The sequence below is a fragment of the Lynx canadensis genome, chromosome D1 (genome assembly GCF_007474595.2).
Source record: "Lynx canadensis isolate LIC74 chromosome D1, mLynCan4.pri.v2, whole genome shotgun sequence".
Taxonomy (NCBI): Eukaryota; Metazoa; Chordata; class Mammalia; order Carnivora; family Felidae; genus Lynx; species Lynx canadensis.
The window spans coordinates 76509376-76534622 of record NC_044312.2 but is presented as its reverse complement, the minus strand read 5'-3'; the positions used below and the strand labels follow the sequence as shown (position 1 = coordinate 76534622).

The following is a 25247-nucleotide window of genomic DNA, read 5'->3' as shown; positions in this document are numbered from 1 at the left end:
AGACACTATCAGTCTTTCTTCAGCTGGAAGCAAACCTGACTCCAGTGACATACATGGGGGACAAGATCTCCTTCCCACCCCAGTTCACAATGCCCGATGAAATCCCCCAGATGTCACAAAGTCTTGCCATCCTCTGGCAAACTGAAAGGCTCATTCCTCTGCAGAGGATGGATGGCACTAATTCCAAAAGATGCAAAAAGCACAGCCTCTTTAAGAAGCCTCCATTTTGAAAAAGATATTTAAGCAAAGCTGTGCTTGATGAAGTGAAATAGAATTAGCTGCTTCAGTGGCACAGGCTTCTCAGATTCATTCTAAGGTAGAATGGCTTATTTGCCTCCAAGTGGAACGAACTCAACAACAATATATCACAGTTAACTGTGAGCACAGCTCCATGGAATTTCAGCTGGTGCCTGGAGTACACGGAGGTGCACTTAATATTCCCCAATCTGTAATCAACCTTTTGTACATTTGTTCCTAATCACAGGATACTGTTTCATCTTAATGAACTGTTTTCTTAGCATATTACAGTTGGTCATTTCAGCACATCTAATGGCCCATTTGGTAGGTTAAATTACAATTAGGGTCCCTTGGTTTTTTTATTTCCCAGCAAGGCCTGGAGGGGTTTGATATTTTTCCCCTTCCCACTGCTTGATTTCAAGGACAGAATCACAAAAGAACAAAAGCACAGACATACCTGTTGCAGTCGACGTGGAGCAAGAGATGAGAGGCACTAATTGACAAAGCGACCTTGTGCCACTGTCCATCTGCCATCCGGTATGGAAGCGCCTCGGTCCTGGGCTTCCCGTTATGTATATAGTGATATCGGATCTCATCCCTCAGACCACTGCTCTCTAGTTCAAAATAGCTGTATGGAGAGTAACAAAAATATGTTTGTTTTTACTTCTGGATCCCACAGTTATCAATCCTCCCTACTCACAAACTCACCACCCAGTTTCTCAGAATCTAAAATTAGCTAACAGGATACAAAGATCTAATAACTAAAAACCACTTGTACTGCATGGAATCAAATTCACCTATCATTGGAGAACCTCACAGTGACACCCTGAGCCTCTGAACCAGAGACTGTTTGATCCACTCTGACTTGACAGGCCACAAGCTAATTAGCAAAGCTTGGTGCAAGATCTCTCCAACACTTAAAGGTACAGTTCAGAACCCTCTACAGTCTAAAAACGGCCACTCATGTGAAATGGGCTTAATGATGCTTCATTTTATTTCTGGCTCCTCTACTTTTTTAAGAATTAAAGGAAAACAGAAGTCAGGTTGGGTATCAGGAACTGAAATAAATTGAGATAAGAAAACGTTACTAAACACATTGCCCCCTAGACAAAAAGCCTTAAGTGGACAACAGTTCCTATGTAATGGAGTAGGGGAAGAGTGGCTGAAGCTACTCACATATGGACAGTATCTCAAATTATCATGTCAGGAAACAGGCAATTGAGTCTTTTCTCTCCCCAGATTGTTGTCACATTTTCCAGATCCATGAAAAACTCAGCATCACCACTGCAGTCTGCACTTTTGTCATAAAATGCAGCAGTCAAGTTTGGGACATTCCTTCCAGACATGCTCCAGGGCTGATACTTTGAGTCCAAACCTCTTCTGAAATGCATCATCGTCATTAAATCAAGCCTAATCTCACTGCGAGGCATTGCACTAGGCATTTAACATATACTATCTAACTCATCACCCTGACAAACCTAAAAGGCCGACAGCATCCCTAAGAAACTGAAGTTCTAGAATATACCTACCATGATTTAAATTCAGGTCTAAATCTGACATGCATTTTTCTACCAGCCTGCTGTCCATCTCAGAGGCACAATGACAGTAGTAAAGATGGTCTCAACTGGCATGGTCTGTCAGCAATTCATCTGTACAGACAACTCAAGAAATACCTGCCTATGTAGGTAGCCAGGTACCATCCCTACATTCAAAAGGACCTACTGTTTCTCCTCTAATTAGCTGAGTTGGCCTGACCCCACTAGCCAGATCATAATTTAATCTAAAATACACACACAAAAAAAACATCTTCTATGAGCACCGAAATGAATAGATCTGAAATTCAGCCTCTATTATGAGAGACTCCCAAATCATATGACAATAACAAATGTGTATTTCTTGCTCATCTTTCACAGGGATCCTCCCAAGAGAGCAGTGCTGGCAAAGACTAGACTCTGACCTACCCAATTCATACTAGACAAAGAATCAGGCCCAAGGTCGTAAACTCAAGAGGTTACTTTTACTATTGCAGCCAGCTCCTGAGCCCAGGTACATACTTATTAGTAATAATATAATACATATTTTATAAAACTGCAAAAAAGAAAATCCTTAACATGGAAGACATTCATCTTAAGGGAATTCTCCAAATTGCTTCTAAGCAGCTGGAACACTAAAAGAATCAAAATCAGAGAATTTAAAAGGTCAGCAAGACCTTAGAGATCATCTGGTCATTCATTAATTCATTCAACATTTTGTTACTGAACACATAGTAAAGGGCTAAAAAAGGATTTAAAATATAGATCCTGTTCGGAAGATGCTTTCAGACTAGCAAAAAAGGAAATAAAATGTGTCCCTCATACAAAAGTTAGAAACAAATGGAAGACAAAGGAAGCTGCCATTTCATTTCATATGCCAGGAATGGACCAACTGCTTTCATAAACATCATCTCATTTAATTTCTTCAAGGTTAGTATCTTTATCTCCTTTCTGCAGAGGAGTTCACATGTGATCAGGGATACTAAGTTCCTTACCCAAGGCCAGTTTCTGAATAGAAAAGCAACACGATTTTGTATAAGAGACCTCACCAAGATCGTCATGAGACATCTCTCAATTACTTCACTTTGACCAATAAGCCACTGCTGCAGAAAGGGACAGGACCTTAAAAAGGATGTCAAAGACTTAGAATCCTCCTATAGATCGTCTGATAGAATGAAAAAAAAAAAAAAAGAAAAAGACAAAGGGAGGCAGATATATTTAACTAGATTCAATCATTATTCCTGGGGTTATGGCTTCATTGAGCAAGGGCTCATTATAAGCATACCTTTTAAAGATTACTTTACAAAGTACTGCAGCAAGCTGTTACCTCAGGGTAATCTCCACATACAGCTAAAAGAGAAGAAGTCTGCCTGATTGTTAGGCAAATGGATACTTGGTTCTTAGGGTTAGGTTTCTGACAGCATAATGCACACATTCAGGAAGTGCTAGATTTCCAACAGTGTGGATGAAGTCAAGACCATGTTTTTGGGTTGTTTTTTTTTTGGCTTTTTTGTTTTTTTCAAATACATCAGATAACTGCTAAAGTGGTCCTACACATGACAAGGAGACTGGAAGGCTAAGTTCTATCTGGGTAAGATGGTTTCGTGGGTGCTGGGAGGGGAATACGGCACTATTTCCAGACAGTAACCCTCTGCTAACAGAGGTGTGGGACTTAGTCCTCCGAGGACCTAGGAGGGGGTCATTTGGCCTAAAGACACCTGGAGGTAGCCTGCAGGGAAGAGTCATGAGTTGCAGTAGAGCCTTGTCATTCAAAGTATGGACCATAGACCAGCATCATCACCACCAGTGGAAATTCAGATTGGCCCCAACCAAGACCTGTGTGACTCAATCTCCATTTTACTAAGATCCCCAGAGGATTCACGCGCATGTTAAAGCTTAAGCAGCTCTACAGTCAAGTATACCAGGTGTTGCTTTACTTCCTGGCCAGCTGGTTAGGGTTGACGGAAACAGCAGTTAGAGGCTGCTGTGCTGGCAGGGAGAAGAAGGGCACTGGAGGTAATCATACAAACAAGAGTCGAGTAAGCTCACGGCCCCTGACCAGTCCTCTTTCTTCAGGCCTCAAGCACGTGAAGGTCTTCTGTGGATTTGGGGGAGGGGACAGCTATATGACTGATAAAAAAAAAAAAAAAAAAAAAAAAAATTACCTGCCAGACTTCTAAGCAGCACTTCTCCCCTTAGCCTTGGACCTCAGCCAAGTACTCAGCCAATGAACTCTCTCGGCTCCCAGAAAAGTCTGTTTATCATCCTTCAAATAGTTGAAAACAGCAAGGACATTCACTACTGAGTTCTTTCAGACTGAACATCCCTAGCAGCTTCCTTAGACTCCCCACCTAGACAACAAGGCCCTCCTGGACATATATTCTCTGCCTTACTCCTCTTCCCAGATCCTTCCCCATGTTGGTCATCATGCTGTAGCTACAGTAAAATGAATCCTTTTCCCTCTTCAACGGAGCATCCAGCAATGCAGACACTCTCTGGGCTGTCCACAACTACGAGTGCATGCGAATAACGTTTACATCTAACCCGGCAAACCATTTCATACAAAATGTTATGAAACTGATGTTATGAAGGTAAGCATTCCCATCCTGTATTTACACAGCTAAATTTTTTTTTTAAACTTAAGCCCTTGCCCTACTTAGACAGGCCCTATCCACCATCAGTGTAATTCTCTAAAAGTCACCAGTGAGTATTATGAACATAGTTACTATAAACCGAAGTTTTACAAGACTACCTGAATTTCATGCTATTTTGAGGGGAAAAAAACAGGAATAATTCCAATTAACATCTATCAAGATCAGCCAAGTTACTTTTATTGAACTTTTTATCCTTTTCCCCCAAAACTTATACTGAGGTCCATTTTTATTGAACAAGAGAAATTTAAGATTTGAAGTTCATACAGCTGTAAGTGGCAGAACTAGGACTTGACCCCCAGTCTGGTAGACATAAAAGCGGATGCTCCTAATGGCAACACCCCATCACTTTCTACTATCTGAGAGGTTTTAAATGTATTACCACCTCTCATTTTGCCAACGGTCTTAAATGGTACTTACGAAATTCACATTTTAAGGTAAAAACAAAAGGTTCAAACTGACAAAGTGCCTTGCCCAAAGTCATGTAACTCCTAACATTCAAATCCAGGTCTACTTAGTTCCAAGATTCATGCTCTTCTCACCACACTGTATGATCCTATCTCCAGGTACAACTGTATGATCTTATCAAAGCCAGAGGGCAGAGAATTCAGGAAGACTCAGCTCCTCCGTCCTTGGTCCCAGAATGTCCCACCCAGCTAAAGAATCCCTCTGCAGATTCAAGTGCAAGACACCATTTCCTCATGCCATGAGAAATTTATCACAAGGAACAAATTCCATGGGTGTTCACACAGAAGCTCACTTCCTTCTTCTGGCTCTTTGCCAACTGCTGGGATAATGAAGAGAAGCTGCCAAAAATACCAGGAAGGTATAGTGTCCTACCTCAGGCCAGGAGTCTCAAGGACTCTGTGTACTTTAAAAAAAAAAAAAGAAAAAAAAAGGGCAATAGCATAAGTAATATTGCAAAGAACACTGGCCCAAGGCTACCAAGACTTGATTTCAACCTTACACCTGCTTCAAACCATAAAATCTTTGGCAGTTGTGTCCCTGCCCCTCGGTTTCTCCTACCTGTTAAATGATCAGATCTGATCCACAACACCCCAGGATTCCTTGAGAAAAGACTTAGGGTGTCTAAGACACAGAGAATGGATTGGGCATCAGAGAAACTTCACTCTCCGTTGTATAATTTGGAGTTTCCCCATAAGATTTAGTTTAGATAAAAGAAATCTGCTTCCAAAAACAATCTGAAACCACTGAACTAAGAAATCATTAGGATCCAGCTCTTGTCTAGATTTCTGTAATCCATCACTATTCTGCAAACTGATCAACTTTAAAAGAAAATGAATAATTAGTTGCTCAGCTAGTTTCATTCTCCCCTGGATTTTTCTGGTAATGCTTAGGCTCCAGGCTCCTTAGCAGCTTGAAGGGGAGAAGAGGAAAGGGCATATACAACAGGCATAACTAAGATTCACACCTCACCTTTCTCCCTGGCACACACCAGGCTATTCCCCAGTCCCTCCAAATCTGTAGGGACCACATACCTACCTGTCACCAATAAAACATAAGCAGAGGTAACGTGGAGGACCAAGACTAGGCAGTTAAGAGAGAGTGTGCCTTATCCACGTAAGTTGCACATGATCCAGTAGAGAATTCTGAGATCTTAGTGGGTACTAAGGTCATTAGATGTAATAAACCTGGTCCTTCAGAAACTGCATGGGGTGGACACTCCCTCGCTCACACAAACTAATACTGAATAGAGACTAACCAAAAATAAATTCTTACTAACAATCCCCAGAGATCTAGAGGTTATTAGACAACCTGAACTCATTAAAAAGAGACACAAGAACATGAAACTGAGGAAAGACAAAAAGCTGACAAGTATCCATGGTGATGAAGCGATTGCTAAGCTAAAAATAGAAATGGCAGGAAACATGAGTACAGTCATCTCCTGTCTTGTATAGGACACATAACCAAATTACATGGCTCAGAGTTTTACAAATGGTATTTTCCAAAAAACACTAATAACGTTATCTCCCACCTTACATGCTCTTCAATGTAATCTTGATATTCTTCCAATTGAAAGGCTTGGATATATATACCCAAATCTTGATCTGGGTGGGTTTTTAAGTGCTTTAAGAGCAGAAGCAATGCTTGGTAACTTCCAAGGCTGGGTCATAAAACCTCAAGCAGTTTCTACCTTGTCTGTCAGAACACTTGAGCCTGAAGTCATGACCCACCATGAAGAGTTCTAACTACCCTGAGGCTGCCATGCTATAAGGAAGCCCAGATCACATTGGGAAGACCACGTCAAATGCTGGAAAGTCCCAACTGGGATCCCAGCCAACACCACACACATAAATGGAAATACCTCCAGATGGTTTCCCCAGCTGTCCACTCCCCCCAGCTGATGCCGCTAACATTATGAAACAGAGACTAGCCATCCCTCTGGACTCTGTCCAAATTCCTGACCCACAGAATCTGCAAGCATATAGTAAGTTCGGGGATGGTTTGTTACACATCAATAGCCTTTGGAACACTAACTTTGTGCATACTGGTTTATATCTTTAAAATCTGAAACTATAATTTAGGTAATGTCCCTACCTAAATGCCTAGGGCCATTGGCCAGATGATCAAATCCCATTGTGCCAATTTTCTGCTTACAGGCCCACAAACTTATAACTATGCATTTTCTTCCATCAAAAGTGGAATTCTGCTCAAAAAATGCAATGTAAGATCAGTAAATCACTTCTTAAAATGCATGTTTCTCAGAGCCTATTTAAAAAGATAAATGCATTGTCTTTCTCAGTAATCCATTATTTCCCTTGTATCAAGTCCCAATACATTGGCCTGAAACTTCATGTTTCCTGAACTGGAAGTGGTCATCTCAGTGGTCCCTTTATAAATCAGTTACTTTCTACGGGTTCTAGCCCAAGTGCTCTTCCCGCCTACAGAGTTATTTGACAAAGGTAAAAGAAATGTCCCAATTTACCTGGACAAACTTCCACTACTCCCAAATTCTATTTCCTTTACTCAGAGCAATATGGAACAGTAGAAACAGCAGAAAATACATGCCTAATATACAAGTAGCTTCAGAATCCAGCCAACATGTGTTCAATCCCTGCCTCAGGCATTGAATCCCCAAGTAGAAACAGACAAGACACACCAGTTCCCTAAATCTCACTTTCTTCATCTGTTAGAAAATAACATCTACTTCACAACTTTCTTGGGAGAAAAACATATGATACAGTGTTGGTAATTTCCCCACAAAGAGCCTACTGTCCACTAGTGACTATTCTTTCCCTTCTCTCTTTCTGCATGCATGGAAACAAACAGCCTCAGAGGTATGAAGCTGCTGAAAGGGTACACACACCCTGCCTTTTCTCAGAAAGTGTTTCTCTGCCTTCCCCTTTCCCTTGTTCAGACTTGACCCGGTGATCTTGCTTGCAGTTGTAAACTTACCTGTTAGTTCTGTATTCAACCCTCTTAGCAAATATCTAGCAGAAGATTAAAGGGGACAGTAATTACAAACTGCTGGTTATTGAAAAGAAAACATTCACTGTTAAATGAAATGTAAAAATAAGTCTCTTTGCATCTACTCAAAACCATTCCATTACAATCTTTAAAGTTTATTTGAGAGAGCATATGTAGGAGGGGCAGAGAGAGAAGGAGGGAGAGAATCCCCAACAGGCTCTGCATGATCACCGTAAGGAGCCCAATGTGGGGCTTGAACTCACAACCTCATGAGATCATGACCTGAGCTAAAATCAAGATATGCATGTTTAACCAAATGAACGACCCAGGCACCCTGGCCCCCCAATTACAGTCTTTAAAGCATGCAAGTAAGCCATGCTGTGCTTACTGAAGTAACAAGCACATGGTTCTAACTATCCCACATACTGACAGGAGACATGAAAGCTTGCAAAGTTAGGAGATTTCTTTTCCCAATTAAAAAACAAATTCTAAGATTAAAGCAACCAATGAGCTAGTTGACAACAGGGAAGAATGCAATGTTAGTTTCTGACCACAGATGCCTTCAAATACAGTCAAAGTATTAAATAAACAAGCCCAAGGCAAGGAGCCTAGAATCACACAACTGCATCTTATCTGAAGCCCAAGGTATAGTTCCTTACCCCAGGAACTCACAATAAAGAGGTTTCTAAATATCAAGATCTAAGAAAAAGGAACCAATAATTGTTGTAGTTATGGCAAAAATATATATAGCACTTGTTATACTTCAAAGTTTTCTTAAAGACTTAAAGAAACATTGTTCCCAACAAAAAAATAACAGTCTTCACTTTTAACTATAATATTTTAAGTTTAAATGTTTAACTTGAATTTTTTACTTCCATGTTCAAAAAGCAATTTATCTTTATGTACTTGGTGAAGAGCACCCAATATCTCTCATAGGCAACTATTGTTATCAGTTTCCTGTGTATCCCTCCAAAGTGTTTTGATTTTTTTTTAAGAGTAATTTAGACTTCCAAATTGTAAATAAAGAACAGAGAGTTCTCATATACCCCATATCTGGTCTCCTTCTATTAACATCTTACATTCATATGGTACATTCATCACAACTAATGAGCCAATATGGATACAATATGATCCAAAATCAAGAGTTTAGTCAGATAACTTTAATTTTCAACCAATAGCCTTTTTCTGCTCCACAATCCCATCCAGGAGACATTAGATTCAATTGACAGGTCTCATTAGACACTTTTTAGTGGGGACAGTTTAGACTTTGTTTTTTTATGACCTTGGAAACTAAGGATTACTGATGAGGAATTTTATAGAATTTCCCCCAATTGTGACTGGTCTGGTGTTGTCTCACATTTAGATTTGGGTTGTAGGTTTGGGGAAGGAAGTGTAATTCTCATGACAGCATATCAAAAATACATACTACCAACATGTCTTACTAGTTTTGATTATTAATCTTGGTATTAACCTTCCTGGTGAAATAGTGTCTGTCAGGTTTCTTCACTGTGAGGTTAGTCCTCCCTCTCCTCCGTTTTCATACTGTCCTCTTTGGGAGGAAGTCTACGGGCAGTCCACACTAACCTAGTGGGGAGTTAAGCTCTACCTCCTTGGAGTATCTCAATTATTTAGAATTCTACTGCATGGAAGATTTGTCCATTCTCTCATTTCTTTATTCAGTCATTTATTCAAAACTATTTACTCAGGTGTTTTATACTTTGGTTTACCATCCAATAGCAGTCTATTTGGTCACCAAAATGATTCCAGCATGGGCCACTGGAAGTTTTTTCAGCTGGATCCTATGTCCCTTTAACATACTTCCTTCACTTATGGTACAAGATGCTCAAGGCTGGTCTTACAGGTTTACTGACTCAGTTCTAAAATTGGCCATTTCTCCAAGGAAACCTTTGGAGAAATTTCTCATTAGAAAATGGTAGTAGAAACCAAGATCTGGCTGCTTGGTGTGCTCATTGGTACTGGGGTACCATCATTGCTTCTAGGCCATCTTAGCTGATAGAGCAAAGAAATGTATATGGTATAATAACTAGTGTATATATACAGGTCTGTATTTCTATATGTGTGTGTATCTGAATTAAAATTATACTGATGCCTTCAACTCTAATCTGTTACCATATGGATTATTCTAGCCTTTTCCCATATTTATCCATAACCTCCCACAATCCACCCTCTATTACTTCCAGAGTACACATACCGTGATTTTACAACTGTTAAGCTATATCTTTGTGTAAATAATTATCTACTAGAATGAAGCATCTATATACCATTCCTTTTGCCTTTAGTCTTACTGACTCCACTTATTTCTGAAGTTACTCAGGTCAGCAATTTCTCCAACCCCCTTTTCATGAAGGTTGTTCCACCTATTTGTAATAGAGTTAGTCTGTTCAGTCACTTTCCACATTCCATCTCACAATCCCCCAATCTTCCAATTTTTTTTTTACAATATGCATAAAGTTTACTCTTTGTGCCATAAATTCCTATGGGTTTTAACAGATTCCCAGTGTCACCTATCCACCATTAATTAGGGTGTCATACTCCATAGTTTCTCTGCTTGAAAAAAAAATCTGTTTTTCACCTATTTAACCCTCAAAGCCCTGGAAATCACTCGTCTGTTTAACCCTTCTATTTTTGCCTCTTCCAGAATTTCATATAAATGGAATCATACAGTATACAGCCTTATCAGACTGGGTTCTTTTATTCAGTAATATGAATTTAAGGCTCATTCATGTCTTTGTATGGCTTAACAGGTTTTTCCTTTCTTTTAATCACTGAATAGTATCCCATTGCATAGACATACCAAGATTCATCCATTCACCTCCTGAAAGATACTTTGGTTTCCTCCTGTTTTATATGATTATAAATAAAGCAGTTTAGTAAATTTTGTATTCAGGTTTTTGTGTGAAAATAAGTTTTAAAAACAGCTAAATACTCAGGAGTGTGATTTCTGGATTATGTAGTAAGACCACATTGAGCTTTGTAAGACATTAACCAACTATCTTCCAAAGTGGCTGTACTAGATTACATTTCCACCAGAAATGAGAGTGCCTGATGCTATACATTCTCCCCAGTAATTGGTTTTGTCAGTTTTTTTTTTTTACCTTTAGCCATTCTAATTAGTGTGTAAAAGTATCTTCTTTGCATTTCACTAATGAAAAAAAGATATTTGCTCACTGTTGAATTTTAAAAGTTCTTCATATTTTTTGGACACACATCCTTTAACAGATATATTTTGCAAATATTTCTCTGAGTCTGTGACTCTTGTTTTCACTCTTAATAGTGTCTTTTGCAGAGCACAGGGCTTTGTTTTAGTAAAATCCAACTTACCAAATCTTTTTCATGGATCATACGATTGATATTGTAAAGAACTCATCACCAAACCCAAGGTCATGTAGATTTTCCCCTCTGTTTTCTTCTAGAAGTTTTAAAGTCTTGCATTTTAAGACTTGTGATCAATTTTGAGTTAATTTTTGTGAAAAGTGTAAGGTCTGTGTTAAAATTCATTTTGCATAAGGACATCCAATTATTTCAGGATCTTTTAGTTAATAAAACCATGCCTTCTTACACAGGTTAATGCTATAAAAGTACTAACCTATTCTTTTTCCCCATCTTTCTAACATAAATGGTAGTATACGATCTTCACTGTTCCACACTTTTCATGACACTTTTTTTTTTAACACACAGAACTTACTCTTTATCTTTAGTTTAATAAACATTCTCCCATTCAAAATAACAAGAAAATAAATAATCAGTTACCTTCTTATAGCACAAATCTAAACTACAACTAGTCAGAGGCCCATTTTCTTAAGGCTAAGCCAGGCTTACATTCTGTGGAAGCAAGATTGAAAATCATATGTAAGACATAGCACTAAGTGTTACCTAGTAAGCACCAAGTAAGGCCTTTGATTTACGTTCCTCCCTTCAAAGAATTTGCGTACCGTTTGATAAGGTAAAATAAAAAACCTAAAGAAAAACAAACAATAAAGCCACACCTTTGAAGAAAGGGGGATAAAAAAAATTACTGACTTGTGATCCAGAAATGTTTCAAAAATGAAATAGAGACAGAAGAACTTTTTAAATTGAAGGGAGAAAAAACTGCTTCCCCATTGTAGATTCTTGCCACCTTTGTCATACATTAATTGACTAAATGTGGGTTTATTTCTGGACTCTATTCTATTCCATTGATAAGGTGTCCATGTTTGTGCCAGTACCACACTCGTTTGTACCCCATCTTAAAGTCTGGGATTATGCTATCTCCAGCTTTGCTATTCTTTTCCAACACTGCTTTGGGTATTTGGGGTCTTTTGTGATTCCATACAACTTGTAAGATTATTTTTTCTAGTTCTCTGAAAAACGTTGTTGGTATTTTGATAGAGATTGCATTAAATCTGTAGATTAAGATGTTCGTATGGCACAGAATATTAGTTCTACCAATCCTTGAGCATGGAATATCTTTCCATTTGTTTATATCATCTTCAATTTCTTTCATCAGTGTTTTATAATTTTCAGAGCACAGGTCTTTCACCTCCTTGGTTAAGTTTATTCCCAGGTATTTTACTCTCTGGTACAGCTGTAAATGGTGTTTTCTTAATTTATCTTTCTGCTGCGTCATTAAAAGTAGATAGAAACACATTTATGTACATTGATTTTGTATCCTGTGACCCTACTGAATTCATTTATCAGTTCTAGTAGTTTTTTAGTCAAGTCTTTAGAATTTTCTATGCATAGTATCATGTCTTCTGCAACTAGTAAAAGTTTTACTTCCCTACCAATTTGGATGCCTTTTTTTTTTATCTTGTCTGATTATTCCTTAAAAACTTAAAATTACCCAGGCACCTGGGCTGCACAGTTGGTTAAGTGTCCAACTTCAACTCAGGTCATGATCTCGCAGTTCACAAGTTTGAGCCCCCTGTCAGGCTCTGTGCTGACAGCTCAGAGCCTGGAGCCTGCTTCAGATTCTGTGTCTGTCTCCCTCTCCCTCTCCCCCCCACCTTGTCTCTGCCCTCCCCAACTCATGCTCTGTCTCTCTCTCTCAAAAGTAAATAAACATTTAAAAAAATTAAAATTACCATATGATGGAGTGATTCCATTACTAGGTATTTATCCAAAGAAAGCAAAAACACTTCTCTGAAAAGACAGACACACCCCTATGTTTATTACAGTATTTACTATAGCCAAGACATGAATGGACACTTGAGTTGCTTCCATAGATCAATGGAGAAAGATGCAGTGCGTATACACAATGGAATATGACTCAGCCCTAAAAAGGAGTGAAATATTGCCATTTGCAACAACATGGATGGACCTAGAGGGTATTATGTTAATGGAAATAAGTCAGAAAAGTAAATACCATACAATTGCACTCGTGTGGAATTTAAGAAAATGAAAATGAAAAACAAAAAGCAGACTCAAATACAGAGAGCTGATGGTTACCACAGGGAAGGTGGGTAAGGAATAGGTGAAATAAAAGGATCAAGAGCACCTTTATCTTGATGAACACTGAGAAAAGTATAGAGTTGTTGAATCATACCATACACCCTAAACAAGTAAGTGTGTTAATTATAGCTGAATAAAAAAAAATGGAGGTAGAAGGTGAGAAAGGTGCTTCAGGAAGGAGAAATGCAAAGGACAGGAGGAGGAAGTTTGACAGTCAGGCAACAGAAAAAGATCAAGTAAGGATAGCACTGAGTATGTGCAAGCAGAGTGCAAAGGAGCTGGGAAACAGCCAATGAGTCAACAGGTGCTGGATTCACAGAACCCATCTCTGACATTTGACCTTTACCCTGAACCCTCGCAGTTCTCAAGCCATCTTCTACCAGGACAAATAGGTGATTTCACAGGCATTTAACACTCCAAAAGATGTCAATTTCTGGCACATTACCCCTAACTTCAGTCCTTTTTCCTACCTCTCAGAAAGCACTTCAGATCAGGGGCTCCAATGTACCCTGAATCCACTAAAATACATTAGGGTATTTTTTTAACATAAGTTAATCACAAACTTTTAACTACAGTTTAGGCCTGTCTTCTGAGCTATATACTTGAATAGCCAATTGTCTACTGAACTCCACTTTGATAGTTCAAATTCAGTAAACTCAAGACATAACTAACTCTCCATCTATACCCAGTCCTCACTCACTATGGTCTACATCAAAATGAGGGCTAGAAACCTAAGCATGGTCTTTTATACTTCTCTACCCAGTGCCTGATGTACAACCCCTTGTCAAGTCCTATGGCTTCTACTCCTGGGTACTCTATTCCTCACCTCCTCCACTGCTACCATCCTTTTCTAAGCCACCATCACCTCTTACTGGCAACTGCATAGCCTCACAACTAGCCCCCCTGAATCCACTCTGGTCCCTTCAAATCCACTCTACTGCCAGCCATCTTTTTTTTTAATTTTTTTCAACATTTATTTGTTATTGAGAGACACAGAGAGACAGAGCATGAGCAGGGGAGGGGCAGAGAGAGAGGGAAACATAGAATCCCAAGCAGGCTCCAGGCTCTAAGCTGTCAGCACAGAGCCCAACATGGGGCACAAACTCACAAATCGTGACATCATGACCTGAGCCAAAGTTGGTTGCTTAACCAACTTAGCCACTCAGGCTCCCCGCCAGTCATCTTTATAAAACAAAAATCCCATCACTAATCTCTTCCAATCACCTCCCACCCTAAGCTTACAAATCAATGACTCATGGCTGCTAAGCTTAAGACTAGAATTCTTAGACATGGCCACCAAGAACCCACATGCTCTGGCCCCTGCCTACCTGTCCAGCTTCAGCTTGTATACTCTCCATGTTGTTTTCTGCACACCAACCTTCTTTCAGGTCTTTGAACATACCCCGATACCTCCCACCAAAACGCAGCACTTACACATTCCACCCTGCAGTCCAAAACACTCTCACTCCCATTCTTTACAAAATTAACATCTACTCATCCTGCACTAATCACCTTGTAGGTCACCTGCCCAGGAAGACTTCACTAATAAGCACTTCTCACCACTGGCCAGGATTTTTCATAGACTATGTTCCTTTCCTCCATAGTACTTATTTCTAAATATGCATTTTTGTCTTTTTTTAATATCTGTCTTTCCCACTAGATTAAAAGCTCTATGAACATACTGACCAACCACGTCTGTTTTTGCTCATCACTGCATCTTCAGAGTCTACCATAGGGCCTAGCATAAAGACTTAATATTTTTGGAACACATTAATATCTGGTTTTTATTAACAGTAATAAATCATATATGGCACATCTCACAGCTGATTGTGATAGATTAAAATGCTTTAACATTGAATTTGAGAATCACTATTGTAGTAAACAAAAGTTCCCCAAAGTCATTTGATAAAAGCACCATTCAATTAATGACTATATAATAATAGCTAACATTTATCAAGTTCTTACCACATACCAGCTTCGTACTTTGTAGTATTTCAGTGAATTAACAATCCAGTTAATGGGAATTTTATCTTCATTTAACAAGAAATCAAGTCAAAGTAACATGATCAAAGACAAAGCTAGGATGATGATACCTATGTGCCAGACTCCTAAAAAAACGAGAATCAAAACAGACTCACCTGACCTGTCCCACAACTAAAACCACCACAAGAATCACTGGGAAAGCTGATGTCATGGGTGGAGAACTGCACTGCCAAGGCCAACCATTCTGGGTTAGAAACAGACACTTTGAACTGGCACAGGGTAGGACCCTCCTTTGTCCATGAGGCTGATGTCCCCAAGTACTGAAGGCTGAGAGTGACTGCCAGAGGAAACAAGGGTTAGTGATCTGACTGCTTATGTTATCAAGACTTGACCTCTCGACATAGTGAGGTATGTTGTACGTAACATACTTACAATGAGATTTCTTTAAGAACTCAATAAAACCAATGGCCAACAAAGCAATCAAAGATTAAAAAAAAAATACATGGAGAAAAATGAAAATGAAAACACAATGGTTCAAAATCTTTGGGGTGCAATGAGTTCTAGAGGGAAATATACAGCAATACAGGCCTACTTCAAGCAACAAGGACAAGCTCAAACAATCCAAACTATACCTAAAGGAACTAGAAAAAGAACAAAGTCCAAGATGAGTAGAAGAGGGAAAAAACAAAACAGAAAAATGACTTAAAAAATGAAACCAAGAGCTGATTATTTGAAACGATTACATGGATAAACCCTTAACCAGACTCAAAAAAAGAAACGACCCAAATAACATCAGAAACAATAGAGTGCAATGGACACCACAGAAATACACAGGATTTTAAGAGAAGAAAAATCTTACCAAAAAAAAAAAAAATAATAATAATAATAATAATAATACACACACACATACACACACCAACAAACAGAACAACCTAGAAGAAATGGATAAATTCCTAGAAACATAAAACCTTCCAAAATTGCACCAGGAACAACTAGAAAACCTGAACAGATCACAAGTAATGAAATGAACAGGTATGCAAAAAAACTTGCAAAAAACAGAAGTCCAGGACCAGAAGGAGGTACCAGTGAATTCTACAAAACCTTTAAAGAAGAATTAACACTATTCTCCTCAAAGTGTTCCAAAAAACAGAAGAGGAAGGAAAGCTTCTAAATACATTCTACAAGGCCAGCATTGCCCCAATCCTAAATCCAGACAAAGACAAAGACATTACAAAAAAGAACACTACAAAACAATCCCATTTACAATGACATCAAAAGTAAAATACCTAGAAATAAACCGTGCCAAGGTGGTATATATATAAAAAAAAAAAAAAACCACCTCTGCTTTCTTAAAATTATCAAACACTAGTGAAAGAAACTGAAGATGACAGAAACAAAAGAAAAGATATTCCATGTTCATGGGTTTGAAGGATACTGTTACAATGTCCAGACTACTTAAAGCAATCTACAGATTTAATGCAATCCCTATCAAAATACCAAAAGCATTCTTCACAAAAGTGGAAGAAGTAATCCTAAAATTTTTTATCAAACCACAAAAGACCACTTTCTATCACCATATACAAAAATAAACTCAAAGTGGATTAAAGATCTAAATGTGAGCCTGAACCCATAAGAACACCTAGGAGAAAACATAGGCAGCAATCTCTTGGTCACTGGCCTATGCAGCATATTTATGGATAGGTCTCCTCCAACAAGGGAAACTAAAGCAAAATGAACCACTGGTAATACAGAAATAAAGGGCTTGCACAGCCAAAGAAACCAAGAAAACAAAAGGGCAACCTAGAGAATGGTAATGTAATTATTTTGCTGATACTTTTCTACCTACTGAATTAGAAGCTCCATGAACACACGGACCATATCGGTTTTTGCTCATTATTCTAATTCCAGAGCTTAGCGCAGAGTTTAGCATATAGTAGAAACTTAATAGTTTTGCAATTAATGACATTCACCAATCTCCGGTTTTCATTAATACTAATGCAGTGCATATGACGCACCTCGCTAATTATGATACATCACACTGCTTTGACATTGTAGTTGAGAATCACTAATGTAGAAAATAAAAGTTTCTTGTGAAGGTGATTCAGTAAAAGCAATACTGAAATAATAGTTGACTTTTTTTTTTTTAATTAGCGAGTTTATTGACTCACTGTATTGGAAAATACAGAGGTAATCAAGCTTCTGGGTTTCTCACAGATCTAGTGTTGTTTTCTGTCTGCCTTTCTCCTCTGCCATCCAATGCATTGTCTCCAACCCAATACAACGGAGTCCCAGAGAGGCTGCCAAAAGTAGATGGGCTATTTGCATTATACAAAATGCCCAAAGAGAATGAATGCTTTCCTCAGTCATCAGGCAAGGGATCTCAGCTCAATGCCAATCCTCTTGCCAGTAGAATGTCATGTGCTTCTTGTCTGTATGTCAACTATACTCAAATGTTACATAGTTTCAGGTGCACAACTTAATGATTTAAACTTATACACTGTCCTATGTTTACCACAAGCTACCATGTGTCCCCATACATCGTTATTACACTATCTTTGACTATGTTCCCTATGCTGTGACTTTTATTCCCATACCTTATTAATTCCATAACTGGAAGCCTGTATCTCCCACTTTTTTATCCATTGTGCCCAATTCCCCATCTCCCTCCCCTCTGGCAACCATCACTTTGTTCTATAACAATGATTCTGCTTGTTGCTTATTCATTTTTTTTTTTTAGATGCCACTTGGGAGTAATATATGGTGTTTTTCTTGGACTTATTTCACTTAGCATAATACTCTGTAGGTCCATCCATGTTGTCTCACATGGCACAATCTCATTTATGGCTGTATAATATTCCATTGTACATATATGCACACCACATCTTTCTTATCTCTTCATCTATTAATGGACATTTCAGTTGCTTCCAGATCTTGACTATCATAAATAATGCTTCAATAAACACAGGGGTGCATACATCTTTCTAAATTAGTGTTTTTGTTTTCTTTGAGTAAATACCCAGTGGTGGAATTATTGGATCACGTGGTATTTCTTTAAGGAACTTCCATACTGTTTTCCACAGTATGGGAAATTGGCTGCACCAATTCACATACCCACCAACAGTGGAGGAGGGTTCCTTTTCTTCCACATCTTTATCAACACTTATTTCTTGTCTTTTTGATTTTAGCCATTCTGACAGGTGTCAAGTGGTATCTCATTGTGGTTTTTATTTGCATTTCCCTGATAATTACTCACGTTGAGCATCGTTTCATGTGTCTGTTGGCATCTGTAGGGCTTCTTTGGACAAGTATTTTCCAGGTCCTCTGTCCATTTTTTTAATAAGATTGCTTTTTGGTGTTACATAAGCTCTTAATATATGTTGGATATTAAGCCCTTATCAAATATATCATTTGCAAGTGTCTTCTCTCATTCAGTAGGTTGTTTTTTAGTTTTGTTGATGGTTTCCATTACAGTGCAGAAGCTTTTTACTTTGATGTAGTCCTAACAGTGTATGCTTTTGTTTCCCGTGCCTTAGGAGATCTATCAAGGAAAATGTTAAGACCCATGTCAGAGAAATTATTGCCTGTGTTCTCTTCTAGGATTTTTATGGTTTTAGGTTTCACATTTATATCTTTAATCCATTTTTGAGTTTATTTTTGTGTATGGTGTTAAAAGGTGGTCCAGTTTTCCCAGCACCATTTATTGAAAAGACAGTCTTTTCCCCATTGTGTATTCTTGCCTACTTTGTCATAGGTTAACTAGCCATAAAATCATGAGTTTAATTCTGGACACTCTATCCTGTTTCCTTAACCTACGTGTCTATGTTTGTGCCAGTACCATACTCCATTTTGATTAATACAGCTTTATAGTATATTTTGAAACCTGGAATTGTGATTCCTCCAGCTTTGTTCTTCTTTCTTAACATTGCTTTGGCTATTCAAGGTCTTTTGTGGTTCAGTACAAATTTTAGGATATGTTCTAGTCTTGTAAAAAATGCTGTTGGTATTTTGTTAGGGACTGCACAGAATCTGTAGATTGCTTTGGGTAATATGTACATTTAAACAGTATTAATTTTTCTAATCCAGGAGCACAGTGTATCTCTTCATTTGCTGCAAATGACATATCCATTAAGGGGTTAATATCCAAAATATATCAAGAACCCGTACAATTCAATACCAAAAACAGTCCAGTTAAAAAGTGGATAGACATTTTTCCAAAGAAGACATACAAATGGCCAACACATGAAAAGATGCTCAACATCACAAATCAGGTAATCACAAATCGAAACCACAATGACGTATCATCTCACACCAGTCAGATTATCAAAAACAAAACCAAGTATTGGTGAAGATGAAGGGAAAAAAGGGAACCTTCATGCACTACTAATGGGAACGTAAATTGGTGCAACCACTGTGGAATACAGAATGGAGGTTCCTTGCCGGGCGCGGTGGCGCGCGCCTGTAGTCCCAGCTACTCGGGAGGCTGAGGCAGGAGGATCGCTTGAGCCCAGGAGTTCTGGGCTGTAGTGCGCTATGCCGATCGGGTGTCCGCACTAAGTTCGGCATCAATATGGTGACCTCCCGGGAGCGGGGAACCACCAGGTTGCCTAAGGAGGGGTGAACCGGCCCAGGTCAGAATGGAGGTTCCTCAAAAAATGAACAGAAATACCTTACGATCCAGTAATTCTACTACTAGATATTTACCCAGGGACAACAAAAGCACTAATTTGAAAAAAATAGGCATCCCTGACTGTACTGCAGCATTATTTATAATAAACGTGATACAGAAGCAACCCAAGTGTCCAACAGATGAAGTGGTATATATACACAATGGAATACTACTGAGACATAACGAATGAGATCTTGCCATTTTCAACAACATGGATGGGCCTAGAGGGTATTATGCTAAGCAATAACTCAGAATAACAAATACCATACACTTTACTTTTATGTGGAACCTAAAAAAACAGACTCAAGGGGCGCCTGGGTGGCTCAGTCGGTTGAGCGTCCGACCTCGTCTCAGGTAATGATCTCATGGTCCGTGAGTTCGAGCCCTGTGTCGGGCTCTGTGCTGACAGCTCAGAGCCTGGAGCCTGCTTCAGATTCTGTGTCCCCCTCTCTCTGACCCTCCCTCATTCACGCTTTGTCTCTGTCTCAAAAATAAATAAACATTAAAAAATAAAAAAAAAAAAAAAACAGACTCAAATACTGAGAACAAACTGATGGTTGTCAGGGGAGATGGGTGGGAGGATGGGCCAAAGAGATATGGGGTATACAAGTACAAACTTCCAGGTATAAAAGTCAGTCCTGGAGATGCAGAGAACAGCATGGGGAATAGTCAGTAACGCTGAAACAACAATGTATAGTAACTCATGGTGATTCCACTCATGGTGAGCACTATGTATGGAATTGCCGAATGGTTGTACACCTGAAATGAATAGCACTGTATGTCAACTATATTTCAATAAAAAATAATTACACCAATAAAAGTGAAATTGAACGCAGATATGTACTATGAAGGAACAGAGCATAGTCACTTTAGGATAAGGCCACTCAGGCTGATTAGCACAGGGTAAATCTGAGCACTGTAAAGGATCTCTCATGAATGTGTCAGGTAACTGAAAAGAACCCATGTTTAGGGATAGCCCAGAAGATGGGGATCAGCTAACATTTTTTTCATAGTTCAACACCCAACATACGATGGGCTGGCTATATGATAGACGTCTCAGGGGGCCATTAAGAAAAATGTAGCAGGTTCCCACCCAGCCCACTTGCCATTACAAAACCTCCATTATAGCTAGTATCTCTGCTTGAACGAAGGATTCAACATTTCCATGGGTGAGGTTATTGCACCACCTGTCCTGCACTGACCCCTCCTCAAAAGCAAACACCTCGAATCAGGTGAACTCCTCTGAAATCAATCTACCTAGGGTTAATATATCTAAGTGAAAATTCACCTAAAGCAGCTTTATTTAAAACCAAATTTGATTAAAATCAATTTACCCTCCTATCACATGTGAATAGTTACGAATCTCACAAACATGAATTTTATGTCAGCAGGACCATTAGGGGAAATCATTATTAAGTAAACTGCTGCTCAGTAAATTGATTTCAGAATAATTCATTTTGCATCAACTGTGAGCACCCAAGCCTGATCTCTGGCAGTTCAAAAGGTAGAGAAGGTAACTGCCAGCTGCAGAGCTGCCTCTACCACACAAGCTTCAGGAAGCCAGTAAAACTAGAGTCCCTTCCACCTTCCAAAAGAACTCATGGGCTTTAAAATTCAATTTTTCTGCAATTCCAGAATTCCTGTTATGTTTCCCATCTCCATCATGCTTGCTAAGGGCAGAAGCAGCTTCCTGCCCACCATCTTCTTGCCTTGGTCTTAATCCCTGATCAGCTCAGACTACCCACACACCTGGGAGAGAGAGCTACTGTGAAAGCAATAGCTTCTTTTTTAAAGTGCTCCAGGCTTTGAGGTGCCCGTTGGCTCGGTTGGTTGAGCTCTGATTCTTGATCTCAGCTCAGGTCATGATCTCACAGTTCCTGAGATCAAGCCCCTAGTCAGGCTCTGCACTGACAGTGTGGAGCTTGCTGGGGAATCTCTCTCTCCCTCTCTCTCTGTCCTACCCCCTCCACCTCCAAAATAAATAAAAACTTCTCAAAATTGCAGGTTCTGATTCAGTAGGTCTGGGCTGAGGTCTAAGAGACTGCATTTCTAATGAGCTCCATATGATGCTTTTGCTGCTGGTCTGCGGGCCGCAAACCCATGGAAAGGTCTTACAAGAGGAACATGGCCATTAAGAGTTTCAACCCCACTGAGGTGCCTGGGTTGGCTCAGTTGGTTAAACAACCTACTCTTGATTTCAGCTCAGGCCAGGATCTCATGGTTCATGAGTTTGAGCCCCGTGCTGGGCTCTGTGCTGGCAGCGTGGAGCCTGCTTGGGATTTTTTCCCTCCACCCTCTCTGGCTCTCCCCTGTGCTCCCGCTCACATTTTCTTTCTCTCTCTCTCTCTCTCTCTCTCTCTCTAACCAAATAAACATTAAAAATTTTTTCTTTAAATTTCAACATACACATCTTAGTAGGGAGTATTTAGGAGGTAAATACTTCTCTGGTCTTGGACAGGAGGATTTAAGCAAAGGCAGACTCTCATTCTTCAACGTGGAAATGAACTACACCTTTCTCAACAACCACAAAGTTTGCTGAGCTATGGTTTGCAAATGTTAAGAACGTCGAAACTCCAGTCTCCCAAAAAGATGCAGTAATTGTTTTCTACATGAGGAATATCAGAACCATAAAATATTTTGGAAACACATTCTTAAGAAAAAAAAAAAAAGAGTTCCTCATTTCCATCACACCACGAGGCCTAGAAACACTTTTTTTCATGCTAGTAATGTCCTTTAACAGAGGACCTTACCACGAAATATACAAAGAAATCCTGCTGGCCTACTTAAACAACAAAGGAGTTAGATGAGCTAAGTGAAGGAAAAAGCCGCAAAGAGCAACGGGGTCACAAGAAGACTGGGTATTACCGAGGCATGGCTCCGAATCCATTCTTTCACCAACTGGCCCACACAACACACCTCGTCCTATGGACTCAAAAGCAGTTTCCCATTTGATGTGTGGAAAAGACCTTCATCAATTACTGCTTCTAAAGAAAGAACAAACTGGCCTCAAAAGGAAAAATGGAAACTTTACAGTTTAAAAAAAAAAAAAAGCTATCAGGCTCCACTGTAACCAAGTGGTCAAGCTTAACACGACCAATAATAAGATATACAGATATACTGACATCGGGAACCCCTTGATGTGATGCAGGAAAAAAAACCTATCAGTCCTCTAGTATTCTTGACCAAAAAATACATAATTTAATCACCAGGAAATGTGAGAAACAACTTGAGGGATATTCTACAAAGTAACTGACTGGTATTCTTCAAAAGTACCCAAATCATGGAACACAAGGACAGTGTGAGGAATCGCCGCATTCCGGAGATTAAGAAATAATAAATAAATGTAATGCAGGATCCTAGACAAGATCCTGGAACAGGGTTCAAAGAAAAAAAAAGATCAGTAGAAAAACTGGTAAAATTCAAGTAAGATGTATATTTTGGTTACTAGTAATGGAACAATGTCAATTCTTTGGTTTTGAGTTTTCCATAGTTATGTAGGAGGTTAACATTAGATGCAGTCAGGTGAGGGATACAGAAGGAATTTTTTTTTCCAACTTCCACCTAAGTCTAAAATTAGCTCAAAAGTAAAAATGAATAAAGTACTGTTTGCTCCCCCAAGAGGCAGAGCCAAGGAGGCCACACCAATGGCTGACATATCAATGGAAAAGCTTGACATTTTTTCTTACTTTCAGAAAAAAGACTGGATCCTCTAGGCAGTCTCTCTTCAGTCTACCTTTTCTCAATACCTTGGCTCACAGCTTCTCCTTATCTCTCCAAGGCACTGGATCATTCTTGTAATAAATCAAGGAAAGCCACCAACGCACCGTGGTTCCAATTGTGAAATCCACCTTCTACCCGCCACATAAAGTGAAACCTTACAAAGAACAGCTAGAACATAAGACACTAAGACTGACTGGAAAAGACTCCTGGGGAAATATAGCAAAGCAAAGAAATTAAGGCTTCTCCCATCCTGTGTGAGACTGGGTGGCCATCTCAAACCAGGGAAGGCTGACACACGTAGCGGGCAAAAGTGAGTACATCACCAACTACTAGGCAAGAGGAACCCTGAAGTAGTCCATAAAGCCCTCATCTCCAGCCATCCTGAATACAAGTGGAGTAGGCACAGGACCTCTATTCTGAATCTTGGAAAAGAGCTGGGCCAATGGCTCCTCAGTCACAAAGATCATGACAAACTTGTTTCATTACCACTAGTTTTACCATGAGTCACCAGTGTTTACAAGTTAGATATAGAGACCACATTTCAAACCTGACTGATCTCAAAAGCTATGCCAGAATAGAACATACAAGATAAAGCCAGACATTAGGAAAGTTTTAACCATGCCCTTCGGTCTGAGAACAGAAAAGTACAGTAGCCACATAATAACCACCACCACCAACACTTACTGAGTGCCTACTGTGTGGCAGACATGGTCTCAAATTCTTAGAACAAGCCTACAGGGAAAGCATCACTAACCTTAGTTTACAGGTGAAGCTCAAGTTCAAAGATCTAAAGTGATCTGACAACACAGCAAGTGGTAGGTATAAGATTTGCATCCAGAATTATGTAACAGTAACGATGTTCCTTCCACTCTACGATACTATCTACGATGTTGTGGAGGACATGAAGTGGCTGGAACCAGCAGAGATACAGAAACCACTGGTACTCTGTGACATGAAGGCGAGAGCTATTGGCAAAGCCTCCTTAGGGACTTCCATGTTCTTAATGGACTATGCCCATCACAACAGATGGAGGTAAAATAAGCCAAGTTTCTCTTCCACTACCTCACTATGAATTTCAAAAGTATGAAATATGGTACAAATCAACTCAGCATGTAAGAGACTACTCACTTATCACCAAATCCACATCCTTTCTTCTTGGCTCAGAGCTAGACTCCCTCTCTAATGTTGCTTGCTGTTGGGTATGGCCATGTACTTGAATTCCAGCCAATGTAATGTAATCAGAATGCTGCTACCAGGGGTGGTCTGAAACGTCCCACATGCAATCCACCTCTTTCTGGATGCTAGAAGGATGATAACCCCCAGAACAACTGTGAGCACCACATGTTGAAGGGGGCGGAATGATCAAGTGGATGGAGATGGAGTCCTTGAATCTCCACTATAAGAGCTGTCTCACCAGAAATACCTGCACTGGTTATTACATGAACAAACACAGTACATCCATAGCTAAAGCTTTCCATGAGAAAACCGTCCCCTAACATAAGTTCCAAGAACCTGTTTAAGCTAGAGAGAAAGCTTCCTGACACCTTATTTGATAACATGATGAGCACTGACCGTGTC

General features: G+C 39.4%; 1 protein-coding gene across 1 annotated transcript in view; it reads right to left on the bottom strand.

Moving 5' to 3' along the window:
* The window catches only part of NELL1 (neural EGFL like 1), a 900960-nt gene that overhangs the window by 767307 nt on the left and 108406 nt on the right, over positions 1-25247 (bottom strand). Inside the window, exon 4 of the mRNA XM_030333128.2 lies at positions 695-865. Within this exon, the coding sequence (XP_030188988.1) occupies positions 695-865 (171 nt within the window). The remainder of the gene's footprint in view (positions 1-694; positions 866-25247) is intronic.